The 16,650-nt window shown below is 59.8% G+C and overlaps 4 protein-coding genes across 4 annotated transcripts; all 4 read left to right on the forward strand.

Moving 5' to 3' along the window:
• Positions 1-685: 685 nt before the first annotated feature.
• Positions 686-3,289, forward strand: LINJ_29_1360 (ATP-dependent Clp protease subunit, heat shock protein 100 (HSP100); the record flags this gene model as incomplete). Its single annotated transcript, XM_001466616.1, has 1 exon — positions 686-3,289. One exon carries the CDS (start codon positions 686-688, stop codon positions 3,287-3,289), a length of 2,604 nt encoding a protein of 867 aa, XP_001466653.1.
• A 3,584-nt stretch (positions 3,290-6,873) lies between these two features.
• On the forward strand, positions 6,874-12,585 carry LINJ_29_1370 (putative lipase domain protein; the record flags this gene model as incomplete). The annotated part of the gene is made up of 1 exon (XM_001466617.2): positions 6,874-12,585. The coding sequence occupies one exon, from the start codon at positions 6,874-6,876 to the stop codon at positions 12,583-12,585; it is 5,712 nt and encodes a 1,903-aa protein (XP_001466654.2).
• Positions 12,586-13,465: 880 nt separating this feature from the next.
• Positions 13,466-13,822, forward strand: LINJ_29_1380 (conserved hypothetical protein; the record flags this gene model as incomplete). The annotated part of the gene is made up of 1 exon (XM_001466618.1): positions 13,466-13,822. The coding sequence occupies one exon, from the start codon at positions 13,466-13,468 to the stop codon at positions 13,820-13,822; it is 357 nt and encodes a 118-aa protein (XP_001466655.1).
• Positions 13,823-15,126: 1,304 nt separating this feature from the next.
• LINJ_29_1390 (conserved hypothetical protein) lies at positions 15,127-16,017 on the forward strand (the record flags this gene model as incomplete). The annotated part of the gene is made up of 1 exon (XM_001466619.1): positions 15,127-16,017. One exon carries the CDS (start codon positions 15,127-15,129, stop codon positions 16,015-16,017), a length of 891 nt encoding a protein of 296 aa, XP_001466656.1.
• Between the last annotated feature and the right edge of the window lie 633 nt (positions 16,018-16,650).

Below are 16,650 nucleotides of genomic sequence, written 5' to 3' on the forward strand. Positions count from 1 at the left end.
GTTGCTGTTGCTTTCGCTGAGCGTTTTCGGTACGCGCGCTCTCTCTGTCTCTCCATTGGCCAGTCGGCTAACAGGCGTACAACGGAAGCGCAAAAAACAACAACTACCATCACCACCACCACAACGGGAAAGACAGATCCAGCACCACATCATACAAGGACATCCAGAGAGACGCGCAGTATCCCGCTCCCTTTCTTTATCTCGTCCATTTCGTCGTTCCGGTGTCCCTTCCCTCGCACGTGCCGCCTTTAAGCTCTTTATGCGCTTCCTTTTTCTTTCTTTCCTTTTTCGCTCGCGTGAAGTGGCCTGCCTCGCTTGTCTGCCGTGGACGTGCTTGCTCGTTGAGTTTTTGCCGCCTCATCGAGCATCCAAAGAGGGAAAAGAACAAAACAGACACAGCTGGGCATCCACGCGTACCCACAGACGCACCAGCGGCGAACAGAAAACAAGCTCGCTCATCTCTTCCTCTTTCTGTGTACATGTGAGAAGCGGTGAAATAACACGGGCAAACACGCGAAACGGAGGACCCACGCGTTGCCGGTTCTTGTAAAGAGGATACAAGTCTTACTTTCTCTCCTCTCTGGCACACACACACACACACACACCGTCTCCGACCCACCTTTGTTTTTATTCTGCATCCTTCCCTTGAACTCTCCCGTATTCCCCCTTCTCTCTTTCTGTAGTCATGACGACACAGCAGCCAGAATGGACGCAGGCGGCGTCGGACTTGATGGCGCGCACCGCGGCATTGGCACGCAAGAAGGCAAACGGCTACCTCGACCCCGTGCACCTCGCCTACGTCATGTTTGAAGATGAAAACAGTCTTGCCTCTCGTGTCGTGCGCAAGCTCGGGGCCGCCTCAGTGAAGGATGGACTGGAGGCGCGTGTTGACGCGATTCCCACGCAGATGCCTGCGCCCACGCAGCCGCGGCCCAACTCGGACATGATGCGTGTAATGAACACGGCGGAGCAGGAGCGTGTTGCCCTCGGTGACACCCTCATGGCCGCTGACCACTTTCTCCTGGCCCTGCACGAGAGCAAGGAGGTTGGCAGAATCCTGGATGCTGCAGGGGCTGGCAAGAAGGCGATTCGCGCCACGCTGCTCGAGATGCGCAAGGGGAAAAAGATAAACTCCGACTTCCAAGACGACAACTACGAGTCGCTGAACAAGTACGCAGTTGATCTCTGCAAGCAGGCGGAGGACGGAAAGCTGGACCCGGTTATTGGTCGCGCAGACGAGATTCTGCGCACTATCCGTGTGCTGTCACGTCGCACCAAGAACAACCCGGTGCTGATCGGGGAGCCTGGAGTGGGTAAGACCGCGATTGTGGAAGGCATTGCGCAGCAGGTGGTGCGAGGCGACGTGCCGGACACTCTCTCAGGTATTCGCATCTTCTCACTGGACATGGGCGCGCTGATCGCCGGCGCCAAGTACCGCGGCGAGTTCGAGGAGCGCCTGAAGGCCGTGCTGAATGAGGTGAAGGAAAGCGACAATAAGATCATCCTCTTCATTGACGAGATCCACCTCGTGCTCGGCGCCGGCAAGTCCGACGGCGCGATGGACGCCGCGAATCTGCTGAAGCCGCTGCTGGCCCGTGGCGAGCTGCGCACGATCGGTGCCACGACGCTCGAGGAGTACCGCCAGTACGTGGAGAAGGACGCCGCCTTCGAGCGCCGCTTCATGCCAGTGCAGGTGAATGAGCCGTCTGTCGAGGAGTGTACGAGCATCCTGCGTGGTCTGAAAGACCGCTACGAGCAGCACCACGGTGTGCAGATCACGGACAAGGCCGTTGTGGTGGCGGCGCAGTTGGCTGGCCGCTACATTACGAACCGCTTTCTGCCGGATAAGGCTATTGACCTTATTGATGAAGCGTGCGCCAACGTGCGCGTGACGTTGTCGTCGCGGCCGGCCGAAATCGACGCCCTCGAGCGCAAGAAGCGCCAGCTGGAGATCGAGGAGAAGGCGCTGCAGCGCGACAAGGACGCATCGGCCAAGGAGCGGCTGAAAGCCGTGAAGGCGGAGATTCAGAAGGTGGAGGAGAAGCTTGGCCCACTTCTTGCCAAGTACGAGCAAGAGCGTGGCCGTATCGACGAGCTGCAGGCAACGCAGGCAAAGCTGGACGAGAAGAAGGTGAAGCTAGAGCGGGCGGAGCGGATGCGTGACATGGAGACGGCAGCAGATCTTAAATACAATGTCATCCCGATCCTCCAGGACAGGATCCGATCCCTCAAGGAGGAGATCGAGAAGCAGAAGGCAACGATGCTGCAGGGCACCGTGACTGAGACGGACATCGCCACCGTTGTGTCGCGCTGGACCAATATCCCGGTGACAAAGCTGAGCCAGACCGAACGCGAGCGCCTGCTGCACCTGGCCGACCAACTGCACCTCCGTGTGAAGGGCCAGGATGAGGCGGTGAGCCGTGTCGCGGAGGCTATTCTGCGCTCACGTGCGGGCCTGGCCCGCTCGGACCGGCCCACCGGCTCTTTCCTGTTTCTCGGCCCCACCGGCGTGGGCAAGACAGAGCTGTCCAAGGCCGTCGCCTCAGAGCTCTTCGACGATGCCAAGTACATGGTGCGACTGGACATGAGCGAGTACATGGAGCAGCACTCTGTGGCGCGGCTGATCGGCGCCCCGCCGGGGTACGTCGGCCACGAAGAAGGTGGCCAGCTGACGGAGCCGGTGCGCCGTCGCCCATACACGGTGGTGCTGCTGGATGAGGTGGAGAAGGCGCACCCGAACGTCTTCAACGTACTGCTGCAGGTGCTTGATGACGGGCGGTTGACTGACTCGCACGGCCGAACCGTGAATTTCTGCAACACGATCATCATCATGACATCCAACTTGGGTGCGCAGTATCTGCAGAACATGGACACCTCACCGAAGGCCTACGAAGTGGCACAGACACAGGTGATGGGCGAGGTGAGGAAGTTCTTTCGCCCGGAGTTCATCAACCGACTGGATGACATCATCCTCTTCCGCTCTCTGGGCTTAAAGGAGATGACCGGCATCATCGACCTCATCACCGAGGAGCTCAATGGCCGTCTCAAGGACCAGTCCATCCGGGTTTCCCTCACAGAAGAGGCTAAGAACTACGTATTGGAGTCCGCCTTCGACGCGGATATGGGCGCTCGCCCACTACGGCGCTGGGTTGAGAAGAACATCACAACAGAGCTCAGCCGCATGATCATCTCGCAAGAGCTGTCGCCGAACAGCACGGTGAAAGTGACTCTCAGCAGCAATCATAAAAAGCTCTCCTTCTCGGTGAAGCGGACGGCAGCGCAGACATGAATCGCGGCGGCGGTTGCGGACTCGGACAGCGCTGATGCTGAGAACGGCGCCGAAAGCCGGTCCGCTTCCGCCAATGGACATGGAGAGGCAAAGCGAAGGCGAGCTGAGTAGCGGCAGGCATGACCGGTGCCGCCGCCGCCGGTGTTTTTTTTTTCGTTCGGTGGTGAGTACTACCAGCGTTTCAGCTCTCTGCTCCCTCTGCCTCAGAACAGTACAGCGCCCTACCTGCCTGCGCTGACGAGGTTTCTGCTTCTGCAGTTCTTGCCCGCCTATGCGCGCGTTGGCGTTCTTCTGGCCACATCGCGTCTGTTGAGCTTCTTTTCATTGTCTGCGCGTGCGCGTTGTGTGCGCCTCTTCATGGCCCGTCCGTGATCGCGGATTTTTTTTTTTTGACTTCGTTATTCTTGGGTGTGTGGGTGTGGAGTGTCCTTCCCTGCCCTCCATGGCCGCCAACTCCCTTCTCTCTCTCCCTCTCGCTTTCCCACTCGTCTTCTCAGTCTGCTTCTTTTTGTGCTCTCGTTCTCTCTCTTTCTTGAGGCCTCTCTCATGGAAGCGCAGCTGAGAGTGAGTATGTGTGGGCAGGCGATCCACTCCTCTTTTTGCGTGCATGCTGGAGAGAGGAGAGGCGCTGAGGATGGCGCGTCCCTGCAGAGGCAACCAACTCAAAACGCGGAAAAATCGAAGCGAGAACAACAAAGCCGAAAACACGTACACACACACACACACACACACACCTATAAATGCGACGCGAATGCGCGTTGCGGCGGCCGCCGCTGTCCTCTTACCCAGCGGTCCATCCTGTGCATACTCGACGCACCTTTTCCTTTGTTTTCCCGCCCTCCTGGTCAGATGTGCGCGTGTGCGTGCATGTCTGGGTGTGCGTCTGGGATGGTGCATCCGTTTTGTAAACTCTGCTGACCGCCGGAGAAGAGGTGGGCGTGCGTGCGCAGGCTCCGGGAAGGTGCGGCGCTGCTGCTCTCGTGGATGCGGGTGTTTCTTTCTTTTTCTGTGCCGTTTTGATGTTGTTGCTATTTCCTCCCCTCCCCCCATACCCACTTCTCCAGATTTGTGGTGACCTTTCGTTTATGTTGTTTTGCTGATGCGGCTCATCAGCAGTGGCACACGGCCATGCTGTGGCGCATTGCTGGTGCGCCGCACCTTTTCGGCCTTGCCACTTTTTGTCTTCCCTCTTGGATCTCTTGCCATGATGACAACGAGGGGAGGGAGGGGGGGGGGCTGCCTCAGCGCATGGTATCGTGGGGTGCCGTACTCCCACGTTCTGCGGGGAGGCTAAGCAAGCCCCCCTCCCCTCATCCCTTGCCGAATGCCGATCCGCCTCTGGTGTTGACAAGATCAAGGGCCATGCATCATGGAGAGGTGAGAGCGATGTGCCGCTACTGACGTCGGCGGCCAGGTCGTGGATGGCGCTGCGTCGGTGCAACCTGCGGCAGTGGACAGACTTGTGCCGCTTATAGGATTGCCAGAGTGGAGTTCAAGCCTTGTATTGTGCCAGAATCGGCACACTGACAAGAGACAACAACAACAAAAAAAACAAGCTTTCAATGTGCGATATTTAAGCTTGCTGTGACAGCGCCGTCGTGCGAGAGGGCCGTACAGCCACTAGCGCTTTTCTTTGGCTGTTCCCACTCTTCTGTTCTCATGGAGAGACGTTTCGTAATTCCCCCCTTCTACCTGCCTCTGTGAGGGAGACTGCTTCATATTGTTAGTGGCGGTCATGACGACGCATCTGTCGCACTGGTGTCTTCGATCCGCCCTCAACCCTGCCATCTTCTTTACTTTTCGCTGAGCCTTTACCTATCCCTTTTTGTTTTCCTCCCACCCCCAACGCTATAAAGCCGACTTTCTCCCTCTTCTTTTCGTGTGTATTCGGGCCCTTGCCAGGCGCCTCTTCATGTGTGGCGCTTATGATCATGCGGATGGACAGCAGCGACGGAGTGGGGCTGCGTGATGGTGCGCGAGAGCTCGACGACGATGATGAGTACCGACACATACCTACCCTCCCGTCCGCCACGCACAGATACGCGTAGGCGTGCGAACAAACTAAGACCAAAGAACGAGGTGAGAGCGTCAAGAGAAAAGGCGGAGGCCGGAATAGCCAAGGCCCCCTTCATCGACGCATATGTTACTTTCGGTGTAATGCGGTCCCGACAGAGCACTCCGCCGCTGCTGCAGGCCGAGCAGATCCGCTGCATACACACAATCGCATGTGCGCTCTGGGTGTTTCCATGACCTTTGCTGTCGTTGGTCAACCACTGCGTGCCGCTCTTGCGCTGCCATGATACCACCTCTCTCTCCTCACTTCCTTTCTTCCAAGCTGCGTATTACTGGCCTTTGCGTTCGTCTCTATCAACTTCCCCCTCTCTACCCTTCCGTTGCACCGTCCGCTGCATCGCGCCGGAGTAGCGGCTACCAGTGAGGTGGAGCACATAGAGAGAGGCTTATACCTCAGTGACCATCACCCCCTGCCGGCTCCACGACAGACGCGACCGCTTCCGCCCTCGAGCAGGACGCTGGGCGCGGCTCTCTTGGATCAAGGCATGCGGTCCACCCATGTGCGTGTGTCGCCGATGGCGCGGCATGCGTGCGAGGAAGGGACGAGCAAGGGCAGGAGGATCCTGCTAGATGCATGGTCCGATTCGACGGCAGACTGCTCGTCCTGGCCGACTCGGATGTAGCCGCAGTGCGACATAGGGGCGGGGTGAAAATAGAAAAAAAATGTTTTCGTTGCACGCCGACTGCTAGGCTTGCCGCCTCCATCAGCTCGCTCGCGAACCGCTGATCTCCCTTCCTCTTCTACCTTACTTTACACACCTTTCTTCTCTCTCCCTTCTCTCCTTCAGTTTTGGCCACCGCTGGCCGTCCCTCTGCTGTTTCGGTGGTGATCACTTTTGCTGCCATCTCGCCTTGCGCCGAGGGTTAGTCTTTACGAAATTTCGTCATCGTCGTCAGGGTTGCACCCCCTCCATTGGTTGCGATAAGCGCTGACGAGGAAGGTGGATCGCGCGCCCCTGAGCGTTTCCGTGCGTGAGTTTAGACGTGTGGGAGCGCTAGCGTATCTTGTGGCCGCGCCCTCCCCTTCCCTTTCTCCGCTTCAGTCTCGCCTTCTTTTTACTACCTTTTTGTTTTGCTTCTGCCCATGTGCACACACCCTTTGTGACCCGTTGTGCAACCTGTGCTCCCCCTCTTCCCATTTCCCCTTGAAACGCCACACGAGAGGGGAGCATCTTGACAGGAGCTCGACGTAGACAGCCGTGGCGTTTGATACAGTTGCTATGGGGGCTCTTTCCTTTTCACTGAACCGCCTCTTACACCCCCCCCCTCTGCGCCTCTGCTGCTGATCGACACATCCTTTTGGCGAGAGCCTTCGTCTTTTCTTTCTCTTCTAAATAGTGGCCTCCCTCCTCGTGGCGCTCACACAGCTCAACTGAAGCGTGGAGCGACCGTCATTGAACAGAACTTCAGAGCCCTAGTGCACGCGCGCTTGCCGCTCTCTCACTTCTCCGGGCCACTGCCTTCTACGGGAGCCCCTCACTCTCCTGAGTAGCAAGAGCGACGGACTCGATATGCCCTCCGTAAGTCTGCGCAGTGGCGATGCTGCAGCAAATTTAGCATCGACGCAGTCCCCCTTCGCAGGGAGACAAAGTGCCTCTTTATCCTCTCACGGCAGCGCTGAGGGCAATGACGATGGCAGGCGATTAGCTCGCGAGTCGGCGCCGCCGCCGCCGCAGCAGCAGCAGCAGAAGCAGCAACGCGCACCGAAGCCCTCCGCGCCGATCTCAAAGGGCGAATTCGTGCAGAAGGCGCGGGAGAGGGTGGACGCATCCGCCAAGGCGCGCGGCAGCCGCCCGTCTTGGAGGGAGTGTCAGCCCGAGGAAAAGCCTCGCAAGCGCCGGAAACAGCACGTGGAAAAGGAGGATAGGCAGAAGGTGGCGCTGCGGCAGTCATCGGCGCATCGTCGTCGCGTCATCCCGACCCCACCGCACCGGCAAATTTTCCTCGTTGGCAATTACTACTGCGGCGCAGGTGTGCTTAGCGCGCAGAAGCACGAGAGCTTCCTCGCTGCGTACTCGAGCGGCGGCGGTGGCGTTGGCAATGCCCGTGGCGTTGATGGAGGGATGACGTATGCGGGTGCGTCAACCACGGTGCTGCCCAACCACGCCGGCACCGGCATGTCTGCCCCGAAAGGCATGTCGCTTCACGTTTCCCCTCCTGTCCCATCCGGCGTCCAGCCCTTTAGCAACTCCTTGGGTATCCTCAACATGCAGACAGGATCGCCATCGCACAGTCCAATGGCACAGTCGTCCACTAACGCCGCTGCTTTTGCAAACTCCCATCGTAGCCATCGCAAGCGCAGGGGCTCCGAGAAGCTGCGTGTGATGCAGCGCTTCTACGAGCCGGTGGAGCTGCAGGTGGAGTCCATCTCAGCCTTCGCGATGCGACTCACCCTTGTGCTGTGGCACGCGTGCCTTATCGCGGCTCTCGTCGTCGAAGTCATTCCGAAGGTGCAATGGTCGATGGTGAACATCTGTGGCACAGCTTACGGCGTAGATCTGCGGCACATGGACAAGTGGACGAGCCCCTGCGTGACTTCGCCGACTGCAGCGGCTAACGGCACCCTCGCGACACCAGCGACGGTGTCGCTTAGGTGGGTCGGCTCGACCTTGACCCATCAGCATAGCAGTATGGTGCGCTACCGGCGCGTGGCCTTTAGTCTACCTCCGCCAACTGACCAGGCAGGTATAGTGCAGGTGTACAACGTCGTCGCCGAGAATCGCATATCGGGCAACGGAGTCGAGCGGGTCTCGGAGTACCCCTTGTCGATTCGCTGCGACAGGACGAAGACTCGGTGCGATGTGGCGCGTGTGCCGGAGCTCTTGCTTGGCAACACGCCCACGCTTGCGGGCGAGTTCAGCTTTACCCTGACCTTGGTGCCGGAATCGCTGGCGGCCGGGGCGGCCGGTGGCTCCGTCGGCATTGCCTACCAACGCTCTGCCTACACGGTTGCCACGATTGTGTGGCGCTACACACTGATGGTCTTTTCCCTAATTCACACGCTACGCTTTGTCGCGTACTGCAAGTACACGAGCGCCCTGTACGAGCAGAGCTGGACGCTTGTCCTGCAGGTGGCGCTACTGTGGTACATGAACCCGCTGTTCGCGCTGAACATCACGAGCTGGCCCTTATCCTCCATGCTAGCCTTCATGGAGTACCGCATCCCCACCTACTTCATGGCGGTGTCGATCGCGTACATGCTCTCCGTCATGACCGCCTCGATGATGTGGGCCCGCCCTCTCGAAGCGAAGCCGAACGACGGCGCCTTCGCCAAGCTCAAGGCCTTACTCGCGCGGAGCCGAAACGTGTGCGACCCACCCATGTGGACGAAGATCCTCATCTCTGTCTACATGCTCAGCATCTGTGTGCTGGACATTGTGGATGCGAGCGTGAACAAGTACATGTGGCAGCTCACCTCCAACAGCGAGGTGCGGTTCAAGCGGCTCTACTGGTTCGTCATCATCCTTCAGATTTCTGGCGGTCTCGTCTGCCTGTTGCTCCTCTTCTACCTACGCAGCTACCTCGGGAAAAAGCCGTACTTGGAAAGCCGTCCGCAGCAGCTTGCCTGCCGTGTGTTCTTGATGGTCTTCCTGTCCGCCATTGCTTACTGCGTGATTCACTGTCTCGTTTTCTTTTTGTTCTACAACCGCGGCTACCCGGCGCTGGCCTCGCAGCAGCCATTGCTGCAACTTCCGATGTTGATGGTCGCGAGCTTCTTTGTGAATATCATGACGCTTGTCTACACCTCGCAGAGCCGCGACGAGAACGTACCCGTCAACCCGAGGGACCCACGTTGGAAACACATGGTGTGGCCCGACACGTGGTATCGCTGGTTGGCGCGGCACGGCGGCAGCCAGTACATCTTTGTCACAGAACAGGAGGAGACGCGGTTTTACCGTCTTCAGTTTCAATTTCGACGGCGGCAGTACATGGCGAAGCAGAAACGGCTTCAGAACGCGGGCGGAGCGGTGGCGAGCTTCGTACCCACTTTGGCCGGCTCCATCGCCGCCACCACGCCGTGGGAGCGCACGCAGAACGCAATGCAGTCCAACCTGTTGCCCCCCATGCGTGAAATGCAGGGTGACGGCTGCCGTGCGACGAGCTCGCTGCAGCGCGACGGCGGCGCTCCCGTGTCGTGGCGCACTGACGTATGCGCGTCGCCGCAGCCGAGCCGCCTGGTGAGTGCGACAGACACGGACGACGACGCCGATGACGGCGGCAGCCAGCACCATGAGGAGTCACCGGTTGCGCGGGACAACAGTCGTGGCACTATCAGCCTCGTGCGCTGCGATGGTCGTTCGGGTGTGCCGGCCGCACGAGGAGCAAGCCACCTGGCCATCGAGCCGAGTCCGTCGCGACGCTTCGGCGATGACAGTGGCGCTGGTGCTGCAACCACCACACTCGACATGCGGAGCAGTGGCTTTTGGCGCGGCCATAGTGATGTAGACTCGAATGGCTTGATGCCGGTGAGCGTGGCGGCACGCCACATCATCAACATGGATCGCTTTAGCACCTACTTTCTAGCAGACGGCGACGGCACCGCTGGTGGTGGCGGAGGCGTTACGGAGTCGTACGCCGGCGTTAGGCGCGATAGGTCATTGGCAGGAGACGCATACGCTATTGAAGGCCCCGCGCGATGGCGGTCCCGGATTCGGCAGAACGCATCTGCCGCGCGAGGTCTTGACGGCGGAGACGGCAGCGCTACGTTTTGTAGGTTTTCGCAGCGCCAGGCAGCATTGTCGGCGAATACCTTGGCGCACACGTACAGTGGTTTTGACTGCCACAGCGGCCGTGCTTCTCCGTCACTGGCGCCGTTGAAGCATGCTGGGTGGTGCCAGCACCACGCACGCTCCCGTTCGGATGGGAACGCTCCCACTAACTCGTGGGGGGATGCGGACGCGGAGTCCGCCAGACGCAGCCGCAAGACTGTCTCACGGCATGCCACGCCTCCACTGGCGCCGCGGTCACGCTACCGAGATCCCTCCGCCGGTACAGGCGTGGCAGGGGACACTGAGATACCCATAGCAGCGTTCTCGAGAGCGTTGCAGGCGGCAGCTGCGACGCCAGCGGAGGCTTCAGTCTCGGTGTTGCCGCACACCGAGGTGGACGAGGAGTGGCACAAACATGACAAGCGGCGACTAAGCGAAAGCGAAGTCGCCTTAGGCACCAACAATGACACCTTCGTGCGCCAGCGCGATTCTCTGCCGTGCGCGATGCTTCCGATGCAGGCGCCGACTGCAGACGCATCCGATGCTAACGATGGAAGCAATCTCAAAGGAACGCCGCTTGTGGGGAAGGACGACCCTCCCACTGTGTCGTGCATTTCACCACTGTTGACGGCAGACGCGTCTTGCGTTGCGCCAGCGAGCAGCGGTGTTGATGCCAATGCGCGACAGGTCTCTGTACATGGCGACACAGGAAGTCATCCGCGCATATCGCACTCCAGAGATGGCGACGCGCTATTCGACCTCTCTTTGCGCACCTCGGGCGACAGCGATGATACCAGCAGCAGCGACCGCACGCGTGGCGGCACTCGCTCTTTGATGCGCACCCTGGTTCTGGCGCGGGAGCGCTTGGGAGCGCTGATCGGGACGGCGGAGCAGAACCTGCTGGAACGGCCGGTTCGTGGCTTGGAGCGGCTCGAGACGCACATCTTCGACGCAGCGTATCGGCCTTTTCAGTCAATGCAGTACCTGCCCTTTTTCAACCTCGAGACTGCCATCGACTGCTTTAACATCTCCTGGGAGGCCTACGGTGTGGAGGAGAGCACTGGCGGCCAGGCGATCGAGACGGGTATTCAGATGACGCCGCAGAGCGTTCCTCGCGCTGTGGCCAACGCTATCAAGAATCGACTCTGCGGCTGCTGCCCAGCGGAGGAAGACACGGGCGACGACGACGCCGAAGATGACAGCGGAAGAGAGGCAGATCAGGCAGTCGCGGGCGCGCGGGAAGTCGCTGGCTCAATTGGCGGCGCTAGCGAGGGCAGTGCAGCAGTCGCGTCCGCCATCGGCGACGCTCGCACGGGGCAGGAGATGCATGTGCCCACCACGCCGTGCACGCGTGACTCGGACACGGTCATTGTTCATATACGCAGCGAAGATGACAGCGGCGGCGCAGCCGCGTCACCGCCAACCTCCACGCCTGCACTCGCCGGTAAGCGTCCGCCCAGCCGTTCCGCCTTGTCACCCACTGAGACTGAATCGGGGGCGCCGGCGCCGACGGTAGCCGCAGCCGCAGCCACCGTCGCCGACTCGGCGGTGCTGCCCATGAACGTCGAGAAGTATGGCTTTGTGCGGCTACTGGTAGCGGAGGCGAGGGAGGTGCAGGTGCTCATGGTGAAGATGGACACGAGCGCTCGTGAACACAAGGGCAAGGCGCCGCGCGTCATCATCGGCTTCCGCGGGACCGCGAACATGACCAACGCCAAGTACGACATGAACATTCACCGGGTCGTGTGGCGGGAGATGGAGAAGACGGCCGACAGGGAGGCAGCGAACGCGGCGGGCGAAGAGGTGTCCGAGTTGGCGAGCACCTTTGACGACGGCAGCACCACAGCTGCGCAGCACCTCGGCTGTGCGTCGTGCATCCATTCGTGCATGCGCAAGACGTCGTGGCGGCCCACCTGCCACGCCGGGTTTCTTACCATCTGGAAGACGCTGAAGCCTACAGTGCTGTCGCGGTTGCGCGACGTCCTGTGTGACGACCGCGGCACCGTCTACCGCATCTTCACAACCGGCCACAGCCTCGGCGGCGCCCTGGCGTCCCTCTGCGCGTATAGCATCACCTACATGCTGAGGCGCATGGACTACCCCATCGCCGACGTGACCGTCTACACGTACGGCCAGCCACGCATGGGCAATCGAGCGTTCCAGCACATTTACAACAAGGCCGTTCCGCGCACATTCCGCGTTGTGAATGAGAGCGACGTTGTCGTGAACATGTTCATCTTTGGCGGCTACCACGTCGGCATCGAGGTGGACGTGGACCGCAATGGCAACTTTATTGTGAAGCCGACAGCGATTGAGAAACTGTTTCCGCCGACGAAGGGGCGGGGGTTGATGGTGGTCAACCACCTCCTGACCAGCTACGGGATTTCGCTGAATGCGATCGCCTCTCGGACCCCATGCCCGGCGCGCGGGCTTGACTTTTACTTGACCGCCGACCCCGAAAAGGTGGAGGCCGAGACGGTGAAGATGGAGGCAATCCACGCGGCGCAGTCGTAGAGCCGAGAAGCAAGTCGACAGGACGTGCGCAGAGAGAGTGAGAGGGAGGTCCACACTGCCGATAGCAAGTGGGGGGGCGAGATCTGGTGACGACCACTAGGGAAGATCGTTGCTGCCGTCATGCCGATAGGGGCACCCTCGTTGCGAGCGCGTGATGGCTTGCGCACAGCTGCCGTCACTGCTCAGGTATGCGAGAGGGGGAGAGAAAAAGAGGGACCTCTTTTTTGATCTACCCACGTCATGGGCGGGTAAACACACATACGCTCAGCCGCACTCGTACGCGCGTGGCAAGCACGATGCATGAACCCGCCGCGTGCGCTCTTGCTGTTGTTGTCTGCTGAAGGGGCGGCTACAAAGAGCCGCTAATTCACGCGCATAACGGAGGAGACGCTGATCTTCACGGCTGCGCGTGGGGACGCATCACCACCAACACCACCGCCTCCTCCCTCCATGGGTGGTGGTTCACTGCATCGTGCATAATACAAACTTGCAGCTTGGAAATACATGAAGCACCTCAGCGTTTGCGCGATTTAACGATGCCGCGGCCTAGACGAGAGCGGCGGGGCGCACTTGTGTGCCCCTTTTCACTGTTGCGAACTCATGTTGTTGGATACCCTCATCGTACTCATCAGCATCGCTACCCTCCGGCCCCCTCCCTCGGAGGCCTGCGCAGTGCACGTGCGTATCTCTGCTTCTCTTTCCCTCTTCACCTCTTTTCTCTCTGGCGTCTCATCGGTCGGTCCAGCGACTGTGCCGCACTGCCCATTAGGAAGTTTTACAGCGACCCCCCACTTCTCCTCCACGCCGAACAAGTTAGAGCGGAAAGCGCCGCACCCACGAGCATCGACACACAAAAGGCGCAAGAAAAAAACCCGATCAAATGGCGGCGACGGCAGCGAGCACAACCGAGGCGAAGCCGTCTATTCTCCAGACGACAGACGCACTCCTAGCCGTCCCTTCGAGCGAGACCGTGTGGTCGGCGTGGTACAAGGAGTCGGAGGACAAGTTTTTGGAGTTCAAGAGCTTCGAGCCGGCGCCGGCGATGGGAGGCCCAGGCAACATGTCCCGCGCCGGGTCTGTCCGCACGTTATCGATGCGGCAGATCAGCGGGCAGTTTGAAGAGGAAGTGGCCAAGTCATGGGAGGAGGACTGGGAGGACGAGGACGTGGAGGACACCTTCGAGCATATCATCGGCCAGATTTCACAGCTTCACGCCACCAAGGCCGCGTCCAAGTAGTGTGATCAAGAGACGACGGATGGTTGCGTCTGTGTCGGGGATGCGAGGGAGGGGGGTGCTCGGTGGGGAGGGGGGGGCATATAGACGGAAACCAGTACCACGGCAAGTCGACAAAGCAAGGAGGACGCACGCCGACCCGCTTAGCCTCTGGGTGCTGCTTTCGTCTTCCCTTCCACCCTCTTTCGTCCCTTTTCTCTGCCATGTCTCCTATTATGTTGCGACATCTTTCCAGTTTCGATCATGTCATCTGTGTGCGGCTTGCCCCTGGACACGTGGGCGCATCTCTGTCGAAGGATTCAAAAAAAAAGTGATGAAAACGCAGCCGCGCGTTGCCATGGCTGTGCGTGGGCGTGTTTCATGCCTTTTGTCTGCGTGGCAGTTGCGGGTGCTGTCTGACCGGGTCATGTCAATCTCCTCGAACGCCTCCCGATTTCCTCCTCCACAAGGGTGTGGGACAAGAAAAACGCGCTGCTTGCGGCTAACAAAGGAATGCGCTGCCGTTGCTATCGGTGGCCGACGACTGGGGCCAAAATGGTGCGCTGGCTCGTTCAGTGCGGCAACTTATTGTGCTAGTGCATTTTGTTTGTTGCTTTTCAACACCCCATCTCATTGTAGCGTCTCTGCCGCTCCTTTTTCTCTCTCCGTCGCTCGCGTACTCTGCATCTGATCACCGCGCACCTCCCCACTCCCTCCTCTCTCCCCCACCACCACGCACTCACACGCCCGTGCGTGTCTGCGACAACCATTCAACCCACCTTGGCCAACACTGCCATGCATGCCAGGTCGTCCTTCGCAGAGATCGATATTAAGTACCGTAAGTTTAAAGGTAGGCCGAGGAGTCGTGCGAAGGGCTGGGGTGCTCGTCTGGCTAAGTGACGAACTGGCCCCCTCTGTCAAATCGACTCTTCGCTCCCGCGCTTCGGTGTCATTGTTACAGTGCTAGCAAGGCAGTCCTTCACCGCATCGCGTACGACGCCAAACACGGCAGACCACCGCGAACTCGTTGACTCCATCGTATTCGCCGCCGCCCAAACAGTGAGCGCGGCCGCGGCGTCGATTCGCACGGCATTCACAAGGTGAGGCAGTAATTGTGGCGGCAGCTGCCCGGACGTCAAGTCGCTATGTTCTCGCGTAGTGCTTGGCGCCTGGTGGAGAAGACAGCCATTGCAGCTGCCAGGCATGAGGCCCCCAACAGCGACAATGCGCGCCACGAGAGCCACCCCTCCGCCTCCATGTCATCATCGGCTGCCACCGGTGCTTCCGCAGCCTCCTCTCCTGTCGCTACGCCTGCGTCGACGTCGTGGATGGCGGGGGCGGCGTGGGCCAGCCTGGGCAACGAGTTCAAGAGTGTTGCGGAGGACAAGTTTTTGAAGCCCGTTCCGGACCAATTCCTGACGCCTCGGGCCACGACCGACATCCAACCCGCCGAGGAGCTGCTGTCAAAGCTGGTGGAGGAGAACGCGGAGCGGTACAAGGGCATCGACGTTCGAGACCCATCCTCGATGGCCATCTACGAGGGCGAACGGCCGCGGTGGATGACGATGGGCGGTCAAGTGCGTGCTGTATCGGAGTTCATCTCTGGCCACCTATGCCACCACATCTCGCTGCCCGAGTGGAAGGATCTGTTCGACCTAGAGTACGCGGAGATGGACCTGACGTACTGGCTGTACGTGCTGCATGTGCACCTCGTCAGCCGCCGCGCGACGAGCATCCCGATCGAGAAGTTCAACCGCCGCCGCGAAGTGCTGGAAGAGCTGCTGGTGACTATGTTTGATGGCTGGGCGGCTACGTCCGAGGACATCATGGGCCGCCCGCCACTGAACAAGATTAAGTACTACATCCGCGACATGTACTACGTGACCGCGGTTAACTTTGAGGAGGCGCTGTTGCACGATGGGCCAGGGGCGGATATGATGCTCATGGGGTTCCTGATGAAGTTCTGCCCGCTTCCGCGGCCGGAGGATGTGCCGATGTTCACGTACTACACCCTTGTCCATTACGTCCGCTTTCACACGGCTCTCTTCGACCGCATTCCGGACGAGGAGTTCGCCAAGGGGAACTTCAACTTCTTAAGCCCGACCGACCCGCTCATCTTCAGCAAGTACAGCGATATCGCGTACGACGAGGTTATTCGCGGCTGGACTGTGGAGGAGGTGGAGGAAGGTGCCGGTGAAGCGGTACCGGCTCATTCGTAGCGTCGTTCTGCTGCCGCGCACTCGTGTGGTGCCGCTTCGTTTTCCCTTTCTGCAGCGCTAAGCACGCACAGTGTTGGGCTGCCTTGTGGTCGTTGTGCTGCCGGTGGCTGTGTGGATGCCCCCCTCCCTCCCTCCCCCTCCCTTCTTTCGTAGTCGTTTGCTGTTCTGTTCCGTGGCTGCGTCCCACAGACCTCGCGTTTTTCCTTCCCCTTCACGCTCCCCCCTCCTCGATGCACGTTCTCCTCCCGTTGAGGAGTCACACTCTTCTTCGTGTTGTTAGCGCTTCGCGACAGCACGAAGTTGAGAGGAAAAACGCGTCCGGTAGAGGCCTATGAACGTGACGGTTGAGGGATGCCAGAAGAGAAATCAGGGACGGAGCAGTAAGGTATTCGTGCCTGCTCGAGGCGTGTCGATCGCTTCAAGGCGTGTTGTTGGGTGGTGGCGTGTCTGTATGTGTGTGCCTCTCTCTGGCTGAGCAAGGACGCTTTCTCTCTTGCTCGCTCGGTGGTGAGTGCCCTTCTCTTGGCGATCCAAAGCACTTGCGCGTGGGCATCGTTCTCCACGCACGTCTGTGGTGGCTTCGGTATTGCTGTCCGGTTGTGGGGTTGTCGACGTTCACATTCTTTCCGTTTT

This window comes from Leishmania infantum, chromosome 29 (genome assembly GCF_000002875.2).
Source record: "Leishmania infantum JPCM5 genome chromosome 29".
NCBI classification, from domain to species: domain Eukaryota; phylum Euglenozoa; class Kinetoplastea; order Trypanosomatida; family Trypanosomatidae; genus Leishmania; species Leishmania infantum.